Source organism: Nipponia nippon, unplaced genomic scaffold (assembly GCF_047370975.1).
Source record: "Nipponia nippon isolate SJK-2023a ecotype South Korea unplaced genomic scaffold, ASM4737097v1 scaffold_5, whole genome shotgun sequence".
NCBI classification, from domain to species: domain Eukaryota; kingdom Metazoa; phylum Chordata; class Aves; order Pelecaniformes; family Threskiornithidae; genus Nipponia; species Nipponia nippon.
Genome location: NW_028262369.1, coordinates 77,937,906 through 77,954,252, shown reverse-complemented (window position 1 = coordinate 77,954,252; position 16,347 = coordinate 77,937,906). Strand labels below are relative to the sequence as shown.

Here is a 16,347-nt window from a genome sequence, read left to right as displayed (position 1 = left end):
CTGCCAGCTGATGAAACCTAGCACACAGCTGCATGGTCATTGGTCTGGAGGCAAGGGAGGCTGTGGGTGCAAAGGTCTCTGGGGTGAGCCCTGGGTTAGTTTACATTGATGGCAAAAATCACATCTCCAGCTAGGAATGTAAAACAGAGTGGTATTAAACCCTGGACCAAGACCAAGAGCATCATAGCTCTCCCACCTTTTGTGACTTCAGTCCAGTAGCTATAAAATAGCATTTTTTCCCTCCAGACACACAAATGAGTGCAAAACAGTATTATTAATAATTAAGATAGAAACTTCCAATGTACAACCACACCCTGATGGAATCAAGTTATGTGAAGCACTCAGATAATTTTCACATTAAATATTTGTCTTGGGTCAAAAATACAACAAAATCTTTAATGGTAAAAGGATATTTAATTGCCCTAAAACACAACAGCCATGCTATTAGGATTAGTAATTACTACATTATATTTTTTTAAAGTGAAAAACTCTCTTGCAGATCATATATTGTAGTAGCTATCGCTATTTCTTTCACCATATTAGAAATTAGTTTAAAACTACCTCCTATCATTGTCACCTTTATCAGCACAATGTCCTATGAATAGCATGTTAGAAATTGTAAGCAGTGACCATCACAAGGAAATGCATGACTTGAAAATTATAAAATGATATTTTAAAAGGCTTCTGAGTTGTGATTGTGTCATTTCAAATGACAAGAATGGCAGTACTAAGAATAAAACCCAGAGCAGAGAGAAGAAGAGCTGAATTACAATATCTCCAGCCATTTTCAATTAAAATACATTCTGTGAATCTTGCTTCAAACTATTAGGTATCAATCAATGCATTTTATAGATTCATCATTATAGTATTTGAGCACCTAAAAGTCCGAAGTTTCTTAATAACAAGCTAGTGTTTAACACAAAAATTGAGGAGACAAAATTCAGAATTGTTAGTTAAGTTCTTCTGCAGATCCTTTTACTAAACACTACAACTCAGTACTGTTGTGAACCCCAAACAGAAGTTAAGCATCACTCTAGAAGCTTTGATTCTTATTTCAAGACTCTTGCTCCAAGTCAGATGGATTGTATAAACTAGTAAGTTTTCCTCCACCCTTTGTTACAAGCTATTCCTCCCTGCTTTACACAAGCTATAAGAGAAACACTTTTCCCTTAGTATTTGTTGAATCGATAGCTAGCCAAGTACAGCCGAATGCTAGCAAATATGGATAACCCATGCCAATTTCTAGGAAAATTAGTGTCATTAGCATTTAAATCCTCTGCCTGCAGGAGACAGAGAAGCCCTGGTCCAATATCCCAGAGGGATGAGCAGTCCTGACCTTTCAGTCACAGCATCCGCTGCCCTGATATTGCCATGCCCAAGCTCTCTGTCACGCCAGAGGTCACGCTGTCTCTGTCACCCTGTGAGGTGCAGACAGGTAAAGCAGATGTTTAGCAGTCTGAATACAGCCCCTTGCTTTGCCATCTAGTGGGCGCTGGGAAACCATGTGCTTCCTTTTCCCCTGGGCTGCTGGCAAGTATGGCTGATGCAGATCTCCAGTGGCAAGCTGAGTTTTGATGTACCTCCCTGATTTTGGGCCGAGGCTGATTTCTGAGCAGCAAAGTGCTGCTTATAAACTTGTGATGGCTCAGGCACCACTACTTTTCCCCTTGTGCTCTGGGTTTGCTTTCTGTATATCTGAATATGAAAAACAATGTAAAACTTTGCCACTAGCAATTATAGCAATTCACCTTATATCCACCCAGTGCATAGTGGCTGAGTCTGAAAGTGTTCTGGACATACAGCAAGTTATCTAAGTGAGCACAGCTGAAGTGTCATTTCAGTCACACCATCCATCTGGAGCCTTGCCTAGCTGACTCCTGCTTGCTTTTCCCCAAACAGGAGTGGCTCATATTGGCTTTTCTCCATGGTCTCTGTGCCCCATCTATGTTGCTCCTTAGCACAAAACTAGCAAAATCCTTTGGAACCTAAATAATCATTTGCAAAACCCAAAAGGAGAAAAACATGACCTGACTCATGGAATAAAAAAAAAAAAAGAGGCCTTCACATTGCTGCCTGATGTTAACAGAACACATCAAAGCATGCCCCAAAATAGAAAAACTATTTCAACGTAATTCAGCCGAATTCCTCTCAGTGGTCTCTGAGATAAGGAGGAAAAAAACAATCTTTACAGTTTCCACCATTAGGACCATGTTTTGTTTAATGTGCTACCTACATATTAAGGCCTTCATTTTACAAATATATTAAGGTATTAATATAAGTGGAAAAGGATGGGGTTCATTAAAAACACAGGAATTCTGACAGATTATAAAAGATGAGAGAGGAGTAATTCTTCTGTTTTATCTGTACAGGTTTTGTTAATTGGGTGATAGGACAATAACCTTTATAATACGCTAATTTGTTAGATTGGAATGTGTTTGGGCTCAGTAATAAAACTGTCCTGACATCCGACAGCTCTAAGAAGACAATTTATGAGATCAGGCTCAGCATTCGATACATCCTTATGTAACCCTACAAGCAACATGAGGATTTCTCTGATTCTATGATTTCGTGGTATCATGTAAGTGTACACAAATTGACATTTAACCCATGGAATAAGATGCTCCAAATTCACTATGGGCAAGTGCTCATGTGTAGTTTGCCAACTAATATGTTACTTACCTGGCTTTGCAATAGAAGGGCATGCAGGGAAGGTATTCCAGTGCTTGAATTGGTGATGAGAGCTCTACCAGCTGCCACTGAGCCACAGCTGCAAGCCTGAAAAGAACCATTTGTGCACTAGTTAGGGTGATTATTTTTGTCATGAAAAAAGTTTTCCATTATGCAAATATACAAAGCTGTGCAATAACTCTTCATGTGGCTGTTTAGAGGGACGAACCTAGGAGAAGGAAAGAAGCTGCACCTTCTCGCTAAGTCAGCTCCATGGATGCGACCATTTAGCAGGTCCCGTTCCTTTGTCATGCTCAGCTCAAGGGCAAATGAGATTGAAATCTGGGAACATGGGGGAAGATGGTTTACTTCTCTGAACCCTTTAAGTCCTTGCTGGTCCCATCGTTTTAAGTGGAAACAGCTGTTCTACTAATGAAGGCAAGCGAAGATCTACTGGATCTGCTAACACCTGCACAAAGCAGCACGGTTGTCAGTGCTCTGTCCTGCAAAGCCCTCACCAATGCTAATGGGGAGTCGGTTCCCTTTTCCAGCTTTCCTTCCAGGCCTGCTAAAGTCATGAGAATGTCCCAACAGGTTAAGACACAAGAAACCATCTCTTCTGTCTTCGTCTGGCATTCACACCATTGAGAACTCTTTTCTGGAAGCATTGCTGGGATATGAATAGGAAAGGGCTCATGCTGCAAAATGCATCCCTGTGTATTCAGATAGTATTCCTCAAGGCCCTGCACACATCACCCCTCTATTACATTGGTTCTTACAGGGACCTTTGCTATCTATCCAATTGCTAACCATTGCACGTTTCAGGAATGCATCATCCATACAGCGTGGAATACGGCTGCACAATGACATGCTGGAGCACTCCAGGACACAGCACCAGCTCAATGTCTGAGGGCTGGAAGAGGCACCCGGATCTCCTGATATGTCCAAGACCGTACAAAAGCTGGGCTCTGGTGGATCCCACACTTGGACTCTTACTTGAGTCCAAATTAGGGGCAATGGGTCTAACTGTAGCACAGCTGTCAACTGTGAAAAATCAGATACTTGCCTTTCTTCCCCGAGAAGGGAAAAGGCCTATGCACAGCTCTGAGGAAGGGAAGAGAGCGCAAAGCTGGTTATCAGTATCACACATATCAGCACAGCTGGGCAGGGATGGAAAGCCATGAGGAAGGTATAGACACTGCTTCAACATACAGTCTCCGTAACTTGACTGTCTGCTGCCCTGGCTACACCTACGTGCAGTAGCGGAGGACACGAGACTGCAACATCACAGCTTCCTTTGACCTACAGGCTTGCAACACACTCATAATATCACTGGACAATGAAGGCTGATATGGTTCAGGAAGGCTGGGGAAAGGCTGCAGTGCATGGAAAAAGAAGAAAGACATCCTGGTCTTCACCTGTATAAAAAAAAAAAAAAAAAATCACTGTAACTACTGTGCGATAAAGCAACTGAGATTTTGGAATATGAACCTGAAGAAAAGCTGCAGATGTGTTTGCTCCGCTTCTGCTTCACTGCCTACCTCCCAGCCCAGAGCACCACTTCCCTGCATGCTGAGACGCATGTAGAAGCAGTGCCACTGCCTAAGCACCGCTGAGCAAGTGGAGACATATGCACTGTCACCCCACAGCCACCACCACCTTTCAGTGCCTAGTGCATCACTTCATGGCAGCCAGCTGCACACTGGATTTGTGTCGCTTGCTGAAGCCCTGGGTGGCTGGAAGTCAGCTTGCACCCTCTGCTAATCAGTGTGCTGTACCTGCAGGGATGAAAGCCAAAGCATGGCTTCGGTCATCTGGAGCATGATGAGAGGACTGGGGGTATGGGGAGAAAAACTATAACAATGCACGGAAATTACCAGAGAATATCAAAGGACTATGCCATCTGAAAGCACTTCAGATGAAGGAACAGAAGGCCTACTCATATGAGGAGAAAACCTCTGTATGAACAGTCTTCTACTACAAACTTTTCTCAGGTTTCTGTTTTTCATGTCCTGGCTTTATTTATTTTTTTTAATCCACAAACTCAATTGAATATTTAAGCATCACGAGGTCTCCTTCTCTACAAGCTCCAGTTCCAGTTATTCCATTGTAGTGAAAGGTGTGCAGACAATATATAAATTTAGGTTAAAAGGCACTTGGGCAATAGGAGACACATATTGCCACATCTTACCTGGGAGTACTACAATCTGAAATATCATCTTTGCATGTATTATATACAAGCCATGAACTTGTAGATGTGTGTGGCATTTTTATCCCTTCAGCTAGAATCATCAAAAAAAACCCCCAAAAACCAAACCCCTATGCTTGTACATACAGCCAATGTATTTAACATAATACACTGCCTTTCATAAAGCTGCATACAATTGATTTTTTAAACTATCATAGTTCTCTATTAGTGAACAATATTTAGCTCATTTGAGAGTGCATAAAGACTCCTTTCCTTCTGTCCTGAACTATAAATATTTCAGAATTTCAACATCAAAAATAAACTAGGATATCGATCCAGCAAGGTACTGACAAGCACTTCTAAGCACTGAAGCACTGGATCATGCTTATGCCTCTTTGAGCCATAGACACCCCCAGACCTTACTGAAGTCAATGACTCTGCTCAGGACTGTCCTTCCAGTCTCGGTGAAAGCAGCAATTACACAAGCCCCGTGTGCATCAGTACTAAACATAACAGGAAGCCACAACCCCAGGCCACCTGCACAACTGATTTGAACCCTGTGTATGCATAAACAGGTTTCCCAAGAGTAACAGCAAACACAAGGGTGATGTCCAGGGACTGCTTATGTTTTTTACACTGAAAGCATTAACTACCAAACTGCAGAAACAGGACCGGGCTTGGGGCTCAGGGCTGAGGCCATGGCATTTTCTTCTCAGGAAACACTTGTTTCACTGGGCTGCAGAATTGTGCTCTGCTGAATACCACAGCATAGCTTCCACACAAGAGCAAGAAAACACCTTACTTTGCTAGCTGACCTGATGGTAGCACATCGTCTGAGGATATAGCAAATGTGGTTTTGATCTCCATCACTTTTTAAACAGAAAGTCCCTGTACATGTTTTAATGATGCACAGAAGAAGATAACCCGCAGATTTGCACAAGAGCATTCTGAAATTCAAACGTCATGTAATTTCTTAATGATATCTTGATTAGCTCTAGAGACACTAGATACAAAGGAGGTTTCTACAGAAAACATTTTGCCTTGATTTATGCACAGATTTTTACTGGCTTAGGAAACATAGCACAATGAAAAGATCGCAAGGTGACTCAATTACTTAGAGCAAAATAAAAAAAATAATTCCTTCAACAGCAAGAGTTTCCCTAACATTCTGTTAGGAGTTGAATATCTGAAATAAATAATGCAAGAACCTCACTTGTTCAGAGGATAATAACCTTAACTCCAAAGGATACTCAAGAAGCATGCATGAAGTTCAAACTGAAATACCTGGAGGCCGCACAGAAAGCAAGGCTCACGTACTACACGTGGCAGGGAACTGTTCTTCATGCCATAGTGGATAGGACTGGAAATAACAGGCTTAGTAAGCAGCAAGAAAGACAGGATGCTGGGGAAAACTGGAGTAGATTGCTTGGATAAGTAATGCAGCCTCCACTGATGGGCATTTTTAAGAATAAGGTGGACAAGTTTGTCAAGATATAAGTAAACTTGAGCCAAATTTGGGTATTGGAAGAAACTAGAGAGTTTTTCAGGGATCCTTGCCTAGTAAGCATTGAGGACCAAGTAAAACCTGTTTTGTTTGTGGAAAGGGCACCTGGAAACACATCGGCCTCAGGTGGGAGGTATGTAATGCCAGGCCCCCGGGTTGGTGACTCAGAGGGAGCTCTGTTTATCTTATTAGACTCCTTTAATCAATCTGCGGTCACAGAGACACGAAATTGCTGGATTATTCATTATCTCTCTGAAAACTTTTGCAGTCTTACCTTTCCTACAAACACAACACAGTCCTGAACTCTACAGTCCATGGCTCATGGAGCTGGGTATGCCCCAAAGCCCACGGCAGGATTGCCCTGGGACTGTGGAAATGGCCGTGCCCTGGCCCCGGTGACGTGGTGGCAGACAGGCATGGCAGGCAGGTGGGCACACAGTGTGAGACCACGACGGTGAAACACTGTCAGTCCGTGCTGCCAGGCACCCCTCACCTGCAAAACTGAGGTCCTCCCTCTGACGGCAATTGATATGTAGAAAAAATATTTAAAAAAAATAGAACAGCAGTGGCAAGACTGAAGTGTTTTAGACACCGAAACTGGGGGACTCTCTTACCACTCTGCCTCTGAATTTTGAGGCCATCCCTGCCCTGACACCCTGCCCAGGCCCCCCCACTGGGCTGGGCTCCCCAGTCCCCCTTCCCAACACAATCTCCCACTTCTGGAGAAGACCAGCAAGTCCCAGGGGCTCTTTGAAGAGAAATAAGTGTCCCAGAGACACCCCTCACCCTTCCTGGAGGCCCCATTCCCCCAGCAATGTCCCTCACTGTTCTAGCCCTCTGTAGAAAACATGGCGGCGGCTGAGGAGGGGGTGGCTGCCACCACCTGCCCAGCCGGGGCCCCTCAGCTGCCGCAGCTCCTCTGTGCCATGGCAGGAGCAGCTTCAGCCCTAGCAGAGCTGAAATCCAGAGCAAGACTGGAGCAGCAGCGCTGTTGGGGACCTGCATCCACTCCCTGAACTGGATGTGCCATGTCCAGCCTGGTCAGGAGAGCTGGTGGGATGAGGAAGACAGACCTGGCCAGGCTGGTGGCCCTGCCTCAGACCTGTGGTTTCCTCATGTTTGAGAAGATGTCAAAGCTGGAACAGGACCACCCAGGATGCTTCAAATCCCAGGGCATGTTTTCCTTTCCACGTCTTGCCTATTTTAAAACACGCCTTAGCCAGTCACCTGCTTAGGCCGTCATTGGCAGCCCCCGGCTCCTGCCCGGGTCCCAGCAGCACAGGGCACCCCTCGGCAGCAGCTCGGCACCTCACGCACCCGTGACTCGCATACCAAGAGGGCTCCTGGCTTTGTGGGATTTTGAAAGCCTCCCTAATGACGCAGTGGTTTGCTCATAGCCATAGTGTGTGCGGTCAATAGCACTTGGGCAGCCGGCCAGCAATGCAATGCCCTTCCAGTCTTCTTGCGAGTGTTAAAAGTCCTTTTTAGAAAATGAAAATATTAACTAGCCTCCATGAAAATGGTATCTATCAACTAGCACAGACCAAGTTAAGGGTGAAAAATGTTCCACGCTGAAATCTGAACAACTTCAGTGCAAACATAAACAAAATAAAACAGTGCCAAAACATGGTGGTTTTCCAGAAACAAGCCAACCATTGTTAACTCTGGCTGCAATGACCAGCAGCACTACAATCATAGTTAAAAGTGCAGAACTTCTCTTACAGTCACCTCTGTTTCATACATAGGTTTTTTTTTTTATTATACAGCAATGTAGTATTTTAGCATCTTCCAGTAAATGCAGAATTTTAAAGTATTTATGAATTTAAAGTAAAAGAAGCCTTTTATTTCCAAGGTTCGTTAAAAACTGCCCGATGAAGTTGAACATCATTCCTTTTGTCTACCTGCTGCTAAATCAGAAGAGCTTAGGAAATCTAGTGGTGGATGACACATGAAGAAATTAGTAAAACGTGCATGAAATACAGACTGAACAACCGATGCATGGATTACCTAAGAGTGGATCAGCATTCCTCCACAAGCAGCAGTAATTCGGGCTTCTAGACTCAGCCTCAAGGGTACTTCTATCCCAAGCACAAATTGCTGAATACCAGGCACCAAACACGCTAACTCAGATGTCTTCTCGTGACTGCAGAACGACTCCACGCGGGGCTACAAACCTTTTATTAATGGTACTGTAAGATGCAAACACAAACAAAACTGTGCGTATTGGAGGTAAAAACCTCGCAACTTTGATTCAGAAGATGGTGACTCTCCTTTTCTTTCATGTATTTCTATATGTAACTTTGTTTAAAGTGAGTGTTTAGGTTTCAGAAATGTGTATTTGTAAAGCTGGAGTGAGTGCCATGTATTCAGCCACAACAGCCTATTCCCAGATGCTAACAACAGGAAAAACAAGTCTGTACATAATTATTGCAATGCATAAACCCCCTTATTTTTAGGTAGCTGTAAAACTTCCAGTTACTTAAGTAATTCTCTAACATATTGCCAAACTTCCCTTTACTAGGGGTAACCATAATACATTCCAGATAATAAATAAAAATACAGTTAACACAATCCTACATCCTTTCCTTAGGCAAAACATTCTTTGGTTTAACTTCCGATATTGACACATGCAGAATAAGAAGGAATGAAATCTAATGTGAGCCTACAGCTATGGCACGTTCGCCTTGAACCCTGCACTCAGTCTTGTGCTGTAGAGGGTGAAAAGGATGTAGTCCCAGTACTCTGGTGTAGTATAACGCAGAAAGAGCCACTATTTAAGTCTAATTTTGTTCTATGAGCTAATTTTATTCCACGGTTAAAGAATTCTAGAAGGAACTGTTGAAATACTTAAAATTGTTTCTGTGAGGTCTATTCAGTGAAATGATGTTTAGGTTACTTCATTACGACAGATATTTTAAGTTTCATGGAATCCTCCCCTTTCACCTCCAATGTTACTTAAATTAATTATTCTACTATTGGCCTTTTGTTTGTAACTAAAGAGAGTTTGCTTTAAGTAGCCAACTGTAGCTCAGTGATACGGTTAGCTGATTTGCCCTTCGTTGAAATGCAAAAGCACGCAAGGAGAACCTTGAAATTTCAACTGTCATTGTTTATTACTGTTTTGGCTACATTCTCTACAATTTCAGCAGCATCTTAAAGAGACAGTTAATGTTTCTTTATATACAATGAAAACAAAATGGCTTGCAACATCAGAAACAAGAGCAACAGTTTAACTGTACAATACTAAATGAAAACCTGTGGTAATACAGCCTCCTTTTTCTGCAACATGGACAAAATTACATATAGGTACTCAGCATCAAGAATGGGATAGTAAAAAGAATAGTGAACGGGAGAGAGATACACTGTTCTGAAAAATAAGTTTCTACCATACAAGGCAGTTAGAAAATGTTTCACATTTTAAAATATCTGTACAAGCCACAAGAAACATTTCCTTGTTGATAGGAACTTCCAGAAATAGAGAATAACCATGAGCAACTTCTACATCTAGTATCAATGCGCTCTGCAGGTTGAGAACGCAATAAACTGACTTAAAGAACTGTACTGTATATTGCCAACACAGATCTGTTTTACATGCCTTGATTGTTAATGAATTACCTACTCTTAATCTCTCTATAACGTACAGTTGACTTGCACCTTAAGGAGGTCATTTGATACTTTCGCAAAAGTAAAAGCAACATCATTTAGCAGCAATTAAAAGCGCCTTGAGGGAGACTTAAAAAAAATACAATATCCAATTAGAAAAAGCCATACTTTAAACATTTGTACAGGAATAAGTTGCTGAAATTTAACTGAAAATGTGACGTCTGTACAACAATTTACAATAGAGCTAGAAGGGAATTTATCATTATTCCTGCATAGAACATTATACATGACCTGTTTGCATTTGGTTTCATACTGTTGCTTGCTTTTATCAGAAGCGTGGAAAGTTTCACAAGTTTCAATACCACAGCAAGTATAGTATTTTCAGAAAATTGAGTGGATTTCAAAATTAGCAATCTATTTGAGAAATAAGTACCAGGAATTCCATATCACCCTTCCAATCTAAATTCAGTGAAACACCACCATGTTTTTGGAGGTACGAGCCTGAGTTGCCAAATAAAATACAACAATTTTATCTGAGGAATCTGATACAGAACATATCTTTGACCATCTCACACTCCTTACTTTGGTTTCAAAAGATCATCGTCTTGGAAAGATGGCAGTTTATTTAGTTTATAAGCAGGCACGGAATTTTTCCTGTGTTTTCAAATTTGCTCACTACCCTTTTTTATTTAAATAATGAAAAACTACCCTTCATGTTAGAACTTTCCAGTATCAACCAAATGTACTTTAAGTATTAAAAAGATTATTTACAATGTTCCCCAGAAAAAACTAAAAACCTTTTCTTCAGTCTTAAACACAGTACACCTGTTAGCGTGTAACAGGCAGTGTCATCCTTCAATGTTTAAAGGTATTTCTCAGAAGGGTACATTTATTCACAGTCCATGATCCATTCCAATCATACAAATGACACTATGTAGGAGGACTTCAGTCTGAAAACACAGTTATCAAACTTGTCCTGTGTAAAAACACTCAAATGCTTTCAAGCTCAAGTCTGCATCTGGAAACTACACAAAGGTATCATGCCATTCCTCGGTTGGAGAAATTTCAGTACGAAATAATGCTTGAAGTAGGTGGTGTAGGGGATGCTGCTAGCCCAGTCATATGCAAGTTTCCTGAAGAATTTGATCTCCTCATATGAGGGAGAAGATAAGGATCATTAGCCAGCTGGTGGACATCAAATCTATCCTCTTTTCGGTATGCTAAACAGCGTCTGATAAAGGCCTAGAAAAGAAATGTAACAAGTTACAATACCATTCCAAATAATTACATCTGATTACAAGCAAATATGCATGTCTGCCTGGATAAACTAGTTTCTAAACAAATTCTTGTTCTTATGCGATTCAATTCGAGTGACAGTGTAACATTTTACTACTGAGTCCAGTGAAAAAATGTAACGTCACAGGAAAAAAAAAAATCAGCAAATTAATTGGCTTCAAATATGTATTTCCATGTTTAGGAATTATATTTACAAGTAAAACATTAGCATCTCACACAATTAGAATTCTGCATGTGTTATCCCTGAACAGCTTAGCAAAAACTAGAAGCAAATGTCGGAGGACTGAAGAAGTAGAAAGGAGCTCCATGGAGCTTACAAAACCATTCAGTTGTACAGCACATGAAGAGCAGATGGAAGATGCAGGGACAGAATTTCAATGCTTTAGTTGACCTTCGAAAGCAGGCATTACCACGTGTGCCATGATTGAATAGAGCAAAACGTGAAATTTGACAATGGTGGTTGCCATGTTCAATAGGCATTAAATAACTAATAGACTATTTAAGAAACCACTACCTAGCTGGAACTCCTTTCCCAGAAAAAACTCAATCCCATCCGCTTAAAAGTATCTAATCATTTGAAAAATTCTGTAGCTAGCTTCAAGACTGTTCTTGAGACACTATATTATCCTATGTTTAGGTCCATACGATGTATGCCAATCGTTTTGTACTAAAAGTTTCTGTCAAGTTTTATGTCCAGCATACACAGAACATTTGGTCTCCTGAGAGCTTGGGCTTCAACATTTAATGATAGAAAATCCTTATTATTGCTACCGAACTGATTAGCACATCATTACTTAATTTAGAACTTAATTTAAAAGAATTACATATCTTTTCTTTGATAAATCTGTTCAGCTGTTTGTTCTTTGCTCCAATTAAAAACTGGAGATTAAGGGAAATAATCTGTGATACAAGTTCCAAAGAATCCTGCCAGAGTTTACTTTTATCATTTATGTATCCAGCATGGACAAGGTACAAAATAAAAATCATGCACATCTGTTAATATATATTCACATGTTCTTGGACATTATGGATTTTAATCAAATTCTTCACAATAAATCCTTCATAACAAATGAATTTTTAAGAGTTGTTTGCAAGATCCTCAGAGTAACAGTTTGTGTCTAAAATGTTTGTAAAAATACTTCATGCTTCTGTGGTACTGTAGACACATTACTGCAATGCAAAGGAGAACACTACACAAAATAGGAAAAAGTGAGGAGGATCAAAGGACAGTTACAGTCTGAAAACTAACAATGTCATTTCAGGATCCATATTTATTTCATCTCCATGTTTTCCAAATCAGAATTTCAGTTTACAAGCTGTTCTTTTCCAACTGCCAGGCCTGTAAATCTGAAAGACAATTTGGATTCTACACAGTCATCATAAATGGTCTGAATTTACAAGTTAGTCTGAAATTGTTTTATAGCATTTCCACCAGAGAATAATTTCTCCCTCTCTCTTACAGCTATCGTGACAATGTTAATAAGAGTGGAGAACACTGGAAGTTTATTTTAGTCTTTCAAACAAACAAACAGAACATGGAATACACAGAGAATGTAAAATAAGCTGCCAATTCTCCATGCTGAACTGTCTATTCTTTCCTGACATCCTCTATATAAAAACTACTAATAATGAAGAAACACAAAGTTAAAAGACAGGGGTATAAAATGTTAACACGTAACATTATCAGTTATATGATGCGTATTTGTCAACTGCATTCAAGGGACACAACTTTTCCAAATAGGGATGAAAAAACAAAAATAGCAAAAAACCCCCCTCAACCAAACAAGAAACCCAGGACAAACTACAATTCTTCAACCAAATGTTCATAACCTTAACTGCAACTTGCTCACTTACACTACTTTTAGAAAATATAACCAATGGAAACATACCACAAACTGCAACAGCAGGTTTATGTACCCAAGACTTTTTTTCTTGGGAAGTTACAGCCTCTAGAAACAGACTTCCTTTCCTTTTAATCTTTAGAAGTGAATTCTTAACATTCCTAAATTTTTTGCAGCTTGTGTCTCAAATCTAAGTATGTTTAATTAGTTGCTGAAACTTGAATAGGCATTCTACTACCTTAGCATTTTTTTCAACAAGCACATCTCTACTGCATCTGGCCATGAATATATCTTTCAAAAACAGGGACAGTTTTACAAACAAGTGACACATATATGTTTTCTTCCATATTCACAGAATTGGATTTGTGTTACAGATGCTCACAGCAGCAATCATTTGGGAAACCACCTTAATCTTTTTCTGAACAGCTAGTCTGTGGAGATGAATTTGATACTACAGATGTTTCACAATAAGATTTTTAAATACAGGAAACACTGCCATCCACACCTTTGTGGCACATCAACTATTTTGGCAGTCTTATTTCCTGAATCAGCATCAACGTATCTTATAGATTCTCAATACTAAGAATTTATGTTTCTAAACTCAGCTTTGAGTTAATACATGCATACTATGGCCTTTCAAGGGGAAGACTGTTAGCAGGCATATCCCTCCGGGTATTTGGTAGTCAAATAGTTCTTCAAGCCAATAAGGCTGCAGAGAATAACATTCACCATTTTCAGAAAGACCTTGTTACTGTTAGCACAAGCCTTTCACAAGAACTTCTAGTGAGACAGTCTGAGTGAGACACGTAAGGTCCTCTGGGAAAATGCAAAGCAGACCATTTTTGAGGTGGCCTACTTTACAACTGCTTGCAAATTTCTGGAATATATATATAGTCTCGCTTTGAAGTACATGATTTTGAGAAGTCCCAGAATAAGTTTGCTTAAATAAAAACATCAAAACACTACTTCTCCATTATGTTTTCCTACACGTTTAGTTACTACATCCTACAGCATTCTTAAGTTAACAGCAATTTTGCAGCTGAATCCTTTATGATGAATGTTTTAACTGTTACTCAGAGATCATACAAAAAGTTACCTTGGCTTCATTGCTTACAACAGGTTTGACAGGGAACTGAACTTCTGTGGCTTTTAATATTGTATTTTCTTGTAAGATATCTTGCTGTGACTGATTGTGGCCAAATGGCTGAAAAATAAGCACATGATTTTCTTCATGAGAGTTATCAAACTACTTTGATTTCATAAATATTTATGCTATAGTAAGTTGTTGCAGTGTTAATACAAACTGCTAACCAGCCTGTAAATGAAAAAGTTTCAGTCAAGATTTTCTACATTTCTTGCAATATCCCTGCACACCACCAAAAAGTAACACAAGTAATTTTCCATGTAGATTCAAGTCTTTATGACTATAATTCAGAGTCTACTGGAAACAGGCATTTACACTAAAACTCTAAGATTTTCAAACAACATTTTCCTTACCTTTCTACCATAAAGGCATTGGAAAAAGATTACTCCAACTGACCATACGTCAACCTTATTAGAAATCTTTGGTGGCTCTTTGCCAACTACAAAACACTCTGGAGGCAAGTACCTGGAAAACAAAATATGCATCTCAGTGTCTGCAAGTAGATGTATGGCAACACTTGTTCAAATATCAAATTATGCAAACACTTCACGTACACATCTCTGATCTTCTGACAACTGTACAGTTGCCTTATGATCTGCATTCCAACACCTTGCACACCCATCCAAACTGACATCACAGTTTTTTGTACAGTCAGTCAGTCAAATCGAAGGTCTATTTCATACAAGCACAAATACTAACATTCTTTACCTACATCACTAATTATCACTTCTTAAAAATTGGGATCCTAGGTTAAGTATGAATCTTCTCCATCTATCAGAGCAAGAGAAGATGAAAGCCATATACGGCATTTTACAGCAAGGCCTGGTTAGGAATCAAGGATAATGTAGATATGGCTTAAAGACCCTTTACCTAAGTTTTTAGTAAGAATGATGACATTAACCAGAGCGGTATACGGTAGACAAAGGTGATTGCTGTTTCCATTCCTATAATCTGCAGGAAGCCATACCTAAAGAGCAGAAAGTTGAGGAAATTCCTGGGCCATTCTAGAATTACAAAAGAACTGGTGAAATGGAACCTCCTTTAAAAAACAAACAAAACCTCCAAAACAGATCAATATGGGGGCAGTTAAGTATTATTGACTGTAATATCTAAAATGGAAAAAGGCATAAAAACTATTAGGGCAACTACAGACCAGACATTCTTTCATCAATGGCATATAAGGCTTTAAAAGAAATTTTGAAGAATTATTTGTGGAAATGGAAATAAGCAGAAAAATGAGATAAGAATGCAACACAAATATGAATTTCACACAGTATCACAAAATCTCTTCTGGAACACTCATGTACAATTCTGATTACAACCACCAAGAAAAATGAGCTTAAAGTGATGCAAGTGCAAAGAAAGCTAGTAAAATGATCTGAAGAATGGAGAGCCTACAATTCAGGGAAAAAAAATTGAAGGCTATAAAACCACTAAGGAGCAAGTACTAGGAAGGGAAACAACCTACTTCAGGGAGGACAGTGTTGGCACAGGAGCAAACAAGTATAAACTGGCCACAAATAAACACAGCCTGTAAATTAGAAGATTAGGTTTCTAATGATCAGAGAACTGAGGTTACGGAACACACTTCAAATCAGATTACTGGGAACAAAACACTAACTAAATTTAATACAAACGTCTGTAAGTTTACAAAGAGATTATGTGACCTAACTGCCTGGAAAGGCAGGTAACCGGACCCAGCGACTGAGGAAATCCCTCCCAGGACTATACTGTTTGTGCAGTATGCTCTAAACAGACTCATCCCCCACCTCAAACTCACTCAAGATATTTCCCTCCTTAATGAAGATTTTGGGCTCAGAGAAAGTGTGAATTAGAAATGCGGAGATTCATCATGAACGTATAATGCTCACAGACCTTTTCTGATCTCTTAGTTTACAGCACCAGTAGTGCTTGTGGCATTTTACATGAAATCCAAAGGCCAAAATTTTGCGACAAACATTCCTACAATAAAATATTTAGATTTGTGTTTAAATAGTTAAAGCATTAAAAAGAGCAGCAAAAGCCTAAACACTTCTAAAATACTTCAACTTGAATAATTGTCTTTTCACAGCATGTGCACATTGGCATTTGTGCAAGAGTATGT

The 16,347-nt window shown here is 39.8% G+C and overlaps 1 protein-coding gene across 3 annotated transcripts in view; it reads right to left on the bottom strand.

Moving 5' to 3' along the window:
- Window positions 1-9,447: 9,447 nt before the first annotated feature.
- TLK1 (tousled like kinase 1) overlaps window positions 9,448-16,347 on the bottom strand; it is a 70,021-nt gene continuing 63,121 nt past the window's right edge. For all 3 annotated transcript variants that reach the window (XM_087732865.1, XM_087732864.1, XM_087732866.1), the window contains exons 19-21: window positions 14,597-14,708; window positions 14,196-14,303; window positions 9,448-11,204 (exon numbers count right to left, since the gene is read on the bottom strand). In XM_087732865.1, coding sequence (XP_087588991.1) covers window positions 11,028-11,204; window positions 14,196-14,303; window positions 14,597-14,708 — 397 coding nt within the window. In that variant the 3' untranslated portion in view covers window positions 9,448-11,027. The remainder of the gene's footprint in view (window positions 11,205-14,195; window positions 14,304-14,596; window positions 14,709-16,347) is intronic.